The sequence below is a fragment of the Alosa sapidissima genome, chromosome 9, assembly GCF_018492685.1.
Source record: "Alosa sapidissima isolate fAloSap1 chromosome 9, fAloSap1.pri, whole genome shotgun sequence".
NCBI lineage: Eukaryota > Metazoa > Chordata > Actinopteri > Clupeiformes > Clupeidae > Alosa > Alosa sapidissima.
Window position 1 is genome coordinate 37,221,063 of NC_055965.1, and position 7,500 is coordinate 37,228,562.

Below are 7,500 nucleotides of genomic sequence, written 5' to 3' on the forward strand. Positions count from 1 at the left end.
CAGACATACAAAGAGATCGAAATTACGTTTCTCACTATCCCACGGTGAAGACAAGACATATTTTACCAATTTAAGTCCACAGACAAACATAACATTCAAGTAAACAAAAAAGTAAGTAAATAAGAGGGCACATATAATAATGAAAAAAATAAGAGCAGCAAAATTTGGTTGAAAATTGTGCATAGACAGTCAATAAAATACTAGTGCAAAGTCAGGCCAATAAAAGGCTTGTGTAGTTCTGTTTGACCTAAGTAAGAAAGAAAGTGACATAGTGGTGCAAGTTATGTAAGAGCAGCAGATGTGTTGTGTTTTCAGGACAACAACAACAAGTTGTAAAGTGTACAAGTGTGCAAGTGTGCAAGTGGAGTAGTGCACGCGGCCATTGTGGGTCCAATGTCCAGGATGTTATGTAGCTGAGGGTGGAGGGGGGAGAGGAGGGAGAGAGTTCAGCATCCTTACAGCTTGGTGTATGAAGCTGTTGGTGAGTCTGGTAGTGCGGGAGCACAGGCTTCTGTACCTCTTCCCAGAGGGCAGTAGATCGAACAGATTGTGAGCGGGGTGACTTGCATCACTCACAATTTTGGTCGCCTTGCGGGTGAGGTGGGTGGTGTAAATGTCCTTCAGGGAGGGGAGTGAAGCACCAATAATCCTTCCAGCTGTGTTCACTATGCGCTGCAGGGCTTTCCTGTTGTATTCAGTGCAGCTTCCGCCCCACACAGCGATACAGCTGGAGAGGATGCTCTCAATGGTGCCTCGGTAGAATGTGGTCATGATGGCTGGTGGAGCACTTGCTCGCCTGAGTTTCCGCAGGAAGTACAGGCGGCGCTGAGCTCTCTTCGCCAGTGATGCAGTGTTGGTGGTCCAGGAGAGGTCTTCGCTGATGTGCACCCCCAGGAATTTGGTGCTGCTCGCTCTCTCCACCACAGCACCGTCGATGGTCAGTGGCAGGTGTTGGGTGTGACCTCTCCGGAAGTCAACAACAATCTCTTTGGTCTTGCTGACGTTCAGCAGGAGGTTGTTGTCCCTGCACCACGTGGTCAGATGGTCGACCTCCAACCTGTATTGGGTCTCGTCGCCCTTGGTGATGAGACCCACCAGAGTTGTGTCGTCAGCAAATTTCACTATGTGATTGTTGCTGTAGGTTGCAGTGCAGTCATGCGTCAGCAGGGTGAAGAGCAGCGGACTGAGCACGCAGCCTTGGGGGGCCCCTGTGCTCAGTGTGATGCTGCTTGAGGTATTGTTGCCAACACGTACTACTTGAGGCCTCTGACAGAGGAAGTCCAGTAGCCAGTTGCAGAGGTAGGTGCTGAGTCCCAGTTTGTCAAGTTTGCTGATGAGTTGTTGTGGTATTATGGTGTTGAATGCAGAACTGAAGTCTATAAACAGCAATCTCACATATGAGTCTCTTTTTTCCAGGTGGGTGAGGGCTGGGTGGAGGGCAGAGCAGATTGCATCCTCTGTAGACCGCTTGGCTCGGTATGCAAACTGGAAGGGGTCCAGGGTGGGGGGGAGAATGGATTTGATATGTGACATGACAAGCCGCTCAAAGCACTTCATGATGATGGGTGTCAGTGCCACAGGGCGGTAGTCATTGAAGCAGGATGGAGCAGTTTTCTTCGGCACAGGTATGATGGTGGCAGCTTTGAAACATGATGGGATGATGGCTTGCTTCAGGGAAGTGTTAAAGATGTCTGTGAAGACATCCTTAAGCTCCCCTGCGCAGTCCTTCAGCGCACGACCTGGAATGTTGTCTGGACCTGTTGCCTTACGGGTGTTGATAGCAGCAAGTGTCCTCTTCACGCTGTCGGCAGAGAGGCACAGGGGCTGCTCATGTAGAGGGGGATGGGTCAAGGTAGCGATGGTGCTACATACTGTACATACACAACCCCAGCCAGGCACCGGCTAGCTATAACAAGGTAGCGATGGTGCTACATACATACACAACCCCAGCCAGGCACCGGCTAGCTATAACAAGGTAGCGATGGTGCTACATACATACACAACCCCAGCCAGGCACCGGCTAGCTATAACAAGGTAGCGATGGAGTTTCTCAGACATTCGTCATGGCGGAGCCGGCAAAATAGAAGCAGAAAGCAAGGAAACCGTTGTCTCCTGTACTGTATGAGTGCTGCAGCTGTAGTCTTGTCTCCTGTACTGTATGAGTGCTGTAGTCTTGTCTCCTGTACTGTATGAGTGCTGTAGTCTTGTCTCCTGTACTGTACCTGTACTCCTGCTTAGCACTCATGTATGAGTGTTAAGTTGCAGCTCTTTCACCTGTAGTCTTTGCATATCCAGCTCCTCCATGTAGTTGTCTCTGTGACATTGTGTCTGGGAAATTGTATGTAATGAGTCAGGTTAGTAGAAGTGTCTCCCTCTCTCTCCCTCCCTCTTTCGCTCACTCTCTCTTTCGCTCACTCTCTTTCTCTCTCCTTCCCTTCCTCCCTCTCTGCCCTTCCTCCCTCTCTCTCTGTAAAACTGCCCCCCTCCTCCCTATCTCTCAGTAAAACTGCCCCCCTCCGAAATTGAAATGGAAAAAAGCTGCTACTGTATGCTACAGGAATTGGGAGATTTCTTTCTACAGACTGCTGTTGTTGCATTCCCTCTACTGTATATTGTATCGGAGATCTCTTTCTACAGACTGCATTGGTGCTTTCCCTCTGTATTATATCAGAGTTATGTTCTCTCTTATGCTCTCTCTGCCCTGAGAGCAGATCTTATGTGGTGCTGCTTTAAGGCTGAGAGCAGATCTTATGTAGTGCTGCTTTAAGTGGATGGTGGTCGAATCAAAATTGTGTTTGCCTACTGAAGAATGCTATTAAAAATTGTCTCCTTAAGAACATTGAGGGATTTATACACAGACACAATACTCACACACCAGTATTCAACACTACTATAACCTGGCTAAGAACATTGAGGGATTTATGGCTGTTTGGGGTGGTCAGGGGGTTGTTGTGTGTGTGTGTGTGTGTGTGTGTGTGAGTGTGTGTGTGTGTGTGTGTGTGTGTCCGTCCCCCATGTTCTTTAATGTATAAACAGATTGATATTGTTATGAATGGGGAAAGTTTTAGGGGTCTAGCCGGATGTTGGCTGTATGGTGTGTGTGAGTGTGTGTGTGTGTAGCCGGATGTTGGCACTGTTGTGTATGTATCATGCGTGTTATGACTCCATGGTTTGAAGACTGTTCCAATAAATGGATGTTAAACCTCTCTCTCTCTCCCTTCCCCTCTCTCTCTCTCTCCCTTCCCCTCTCTCTCTCTCTCTCCCTTCCCCTCTCTCTCTTCCTCTCTCTCTCTCTCTCTCTCTCTCTCTCCCTTCCCCTCTCTCTCTCTCTCTTTCTCCCTTCCTCTCTCTCTCTCTCTCTCTCCCTTCCCCTCTCTCTCTCTCTCCCTTCCCCTCTCTCCCTTTCACTCTCTTCCTCCCTCTCTCTCTACCTCCCTGTCGCTCTCCCTCCCTCTCTCTCTCTCTATCTCACCCTCTCTACCTCTCTCCCCCTCTCTCTCTCTCTATCTCACCCTCTCTACCTCCCTCCTTCTCTCTCTCTCTCCCTCTCTCTCTGTCAGTGCACAGAGACCTGAAGCCGTGTAACATCCTGCTGTCGTGTGGGGGGGTGTTGGGTCGAGTGCGAGCGCTCATCTCCGACTTCGGACTCTGCAAGAAGCTCCCGGCCGACAGACACAGCTTTAGTCTCAGCTCCGGGGTCACCGGGACGCAAGGCTGGATCGCCCCCGAGCTGCTCACACACACACTATCGGCTAGCACACGGCCCGTACGTACACACACACACACACACACACACACACACACACACACACACACTCACACTCGACTAGCACACGACCCGTACGTACACACACGCACACACACACACACACTAGCACACGGCCCGTACGTACACACACACACACACACACACACACAGCTTTAGCCTCAGCTCTGGAGTCACAAGGCTGGATCACAGGCAGCCTGTACACACACACACACACACACATTGTGACACTGTGGTTTGTGTATATGTGTGTGTGTTGCAGACGTGCGCGGTGGATATCTTCTCGGCTGGGTGTGTCTTTTACTACGTGGTGTCGAGGGGAATGCACCCATTTGGAGATGCCCTCCGTCGCCAAGGCAACATCCTCTCAGGAGACTACAGCCTGGAACACTTCATGGAGGATCTGCACGGTATGTGTGTGTGGGAGAGACAGAGTCGGGGTGGGATCCGGAAAGGATCATGGGGCGGGAATCGAACCCGGGTCACCGGCGTGCAATGCAGGTAGCCGGGGCCAATTCTCGACATTATGTTATCGTAGTATCCTTGTATCCGTGTGGGGGGGGGGCCATGCTTGAGCGGAGCAACTAGGCAACCCTGGCTTTGCCGGTAGCATTACCAGTGCAACTAGGCAACCCTGGCTTTGCCGGTAGCATTACCAGTGCAACTAGGCAACCCTGGCTTTGCCGGTAGCATTACCAGTGCAACTAGGCAACCCTGGCTTTGCCGGTAGCATTACCAGTGCAACTAGGCAACCCTGGCTTTGCCGGTAGCATTACCAGTGCAACTAGGCAACCCTGGCTTTGCCGGTAGCATTACCAGTGCAACTAGGCAACCCTGGCTTTGCCGGTAGCATTACCAGTGCAACTAGGCAACCCTGGCTTTGCCGGTAGCATTACCAGTGCAACTAGGCAACCCTGGCTTTGCCGGTAGCATTACCAGTGCAACTAGGCAACCCTGGCTTTGCCGGTAGCATTACCAGTGCAACTAGGCAACCCTGGCTTTGCCGGTAGCATTACCAGTGCAACTAGGCAACCCTGGCTTTGCCGGTAGCATTACCAGTGCAACTAGGCAACCCTGGCTTTGCCGGTAGCATTACCAGTGCAACTAGGCAACCCTGGCTTTGCCGGTAGCATTACCAGTGCAACTAGGCAACCCTGGCTTTGCCGGTAGCATTACCAGTGCAACTAGGCAACCCTGGCTTTGCCGGTAGCATTACCAGTGCAACTAGGCAACCCTGGCTTTGCCGGTAGCATTACCAGTGCAACTAGGCAACCCTGGCTTTGCCGGTAGCATTACCAGTGCAACTAGGCAACTCTGGCTTTGCAGTAACAGTAACGTAACCGGTGTACTTCTAGTTCGCTACCACATAACCGGCGTAACTAGGCAACCCTGGCTTTGCAGTAACAGTAACGCAACCGGTGTGCTTCTCATAAACAGTGTGCTTCTCATACATATTGTGCTTCTCGTAACCAGTGTGCTTCTCATACACAGTGTGCTTCTCATACACAGTGTGCTTCTCATACATATTGTGCTTCTCGTAACCAGTGTGCTTCTCATACACAGTGTGCTTCTCGTAACCGGTGTGCTTCTCATAAACAGTGTGCTTCTCGTAACCGGTGTGCTTCTAGTTTGCTACAAGGCTGATGTAAACAGAAATTAGGGGTGAGGTTGTTTTGTCTGGACTGTTGTTGTGTTGTCAGGTCTGTGACATCAGTGTTTTTAAAAAGTTTAATTTTGCAACGTTTCGTAAGATTTCCCACTCTGGAACACATTTTAGAGATACGTTTTTGGGTGTGTCTTGGGTTTACGGCGTATTCGTATCAGTGAAATGTTGAAAACAGCCTGGTTTTCATCTCATTGTGTCCTAAGCAGCCTAGTCGTGTCGGTGTCTTGGGTTTAAGTGCGACAACGGCGTAGTTGTGTCAGTGAAAGGTTGAAAACATAGTCTGGTTTTCATCGTGTAGATGTAAGGGTCTTATTTCTGTGTGTGTGTGTGTAATGCTGTGGATGTGTGTGTGTGTGTGTGTAATGGTGTGTGTGTGTATGGGTGTGTTTGTGCATGTATAACGTGTGTGTGATTTAAAGAATGTGATTACTAAGGCTCTCATTTCTCTGTGTGTGTGTGTGTGTGTGTGTTTAGAGGATGTGATGCTCGAGACCTGATTCTGTGTGTGTGTGTGTTTAGAGGATGTGATCGCTCGAGACCTGATTCTGTGTGTGTGTGTGTGTTTAGAGGATGTGATCGCTCGAGACCTGATTCTGTGTGTATGTGTGTGTGTGTGTTTAGAGGATGTGATCGCTCGAGACCTGATTCTGTGTGTGTGTGTGTGTGTGTTTAGAGGATGTGATCGCTCGAGACCTGATTCTGTGTGTGTGTGTTTAGAGGATGTGATCGCTCGAGACCTGATTCTGTGTGTATGTGTGTGTGTGTTTAGAGGATGTGATCGCTCGAGACCTGATTCTGTGTGTGTGTGTGTGTGTGTTTAGAGGATGTGATCGCTCGAGACCTGATTCTGTGTGTGTGTGTGTGTGTGTTTAGAGCAGGGGTGGCCAACCTGCGGCTCTTTGCCTCCTCTCGTGCGGCTCGCGGCTGCTCAACTGATGTTCTCACTTCTCCTTGGATTTATAGTTTTTTATTTTTTGAAATAGCCTATATTTCTAGTAAATGAAAATGCTTTTCATAAGTTGATAGTACTGGCAATAGTTAGGCTGCAATGTTTAAATAAAAATAATTTTATTGTCATGTTATGGATAGAAGTCTAGCCCATAAAGAAGCAGAAACGTTTGTTTCTTTAGCCAGGTGTAATGCTACTGTTGCAATCAGGAAAACCCTGATGCTAAGAGTAAATAGAAAGAGGAACACGGACATTCAAAAGGCGGATTCATCTTTTTTGTAGGCTAGCAAAACCCTTCTGGTTGATATGTCAACATAACCAAAATAACACCGTTAAAAAACGTGTTTAACACGTTAGTTTGGCACTTGGTATACCAGACTTAACTGATGCATAAAGCTTCAAACCTGAACATTTCCCAAAGGCACTGACCTTTGCAAGTACAAGGTAAAGGTAGGGTAGGCTACATACAGTAGACGTCAGTCAGAGAAGCAGACACTCAACGGAACATTTGACGGTCACATTGGCATCTTATCAGTTGTTACATCGGACGGGTTGGCCACCCCTGGTTTAGAGGATGTGATCGCTCGAGACCTGATTCTGTGTGTATGTGTGTGTGTGTTTAGAGGATGTGATCGCTCGAGACCTGATTCTGTGTGTGTGTGTGTGTTTAGAGGATGTGATCGTTCGAGACCTGATTCTGTGTGTGTGTGTGTGTTTAGAGGATGTGATCGCTCGAGACCTGATTCTGTGTGTGTGTGTGTTTAGAGGATGTGATCGCTCGAGACCTGATTCTGTGTGTGTGTGTGTGTGTGTGTTTAGAGGATGTCATCGCTCGAGACCTGATTCTGTGTGTGTGTGTGTGTGTTTAGAGGATGTCATCGCTCGAGACCTGATTCTGTGTGTGTGTGTGTGTGTGTGTGTGTGTGTGTGTTTAGAGGATGTCATCGCTCGAGACCTGATTCTGTGTGTGTGTGTGTGTGTGTGTTTAGAGGATGTCATCGCTCGAGACCTGATTCTGTGTGTGTGTGTGTGTGTGTTTAGAGGATGTCATCGCTCGAGACCTGATTCTGTGTGTGTGTGTGTGTGTGTGTTTAGAGGATGTCATCGCTCGAGACCTGA

At 49.0% G+C, this 7,500-nt stretch overlaps 2 protein-coding genes across 6 annotated transcripts in view; both read left to right on the plus strand.

Moving 5' to 3' along the window:
- LOC121718522 overlaps positions 1 to 7,500 on the plus strand; it is an 823,508-nt gene that overhangs the window by 657,415 nt on the left and 158,593 nt on the right. The window lies entirely within an intron of this gene.
- Positions 1 to 7,500, plus strand: part of ern2 (endoplasmic reticulum to nucleus signaling 2) — a 37,181-nt gene that overhangs the window by 22,708 nt on the left and 6,973 nt on the right. For all 5 annotated transcript variants that reach the window (XM_042104140.1, XM_042104141.1, XM_042104143.1 and 2 more), the window contains exons 17-18: positions 3,561 to 3,766; positions 4,029 to 4,176. In XM_042104140.1, the coding sequence (XP_041960074.1) occupies positions 3,561 to 3,766; positions 4,029 to 4,176 (354 nt within the window). The remainder of the gene's footprint in view (positions 1 to 3,560; positions 3,767 to 4,028; positions 4,177 to 7,500) is intronic.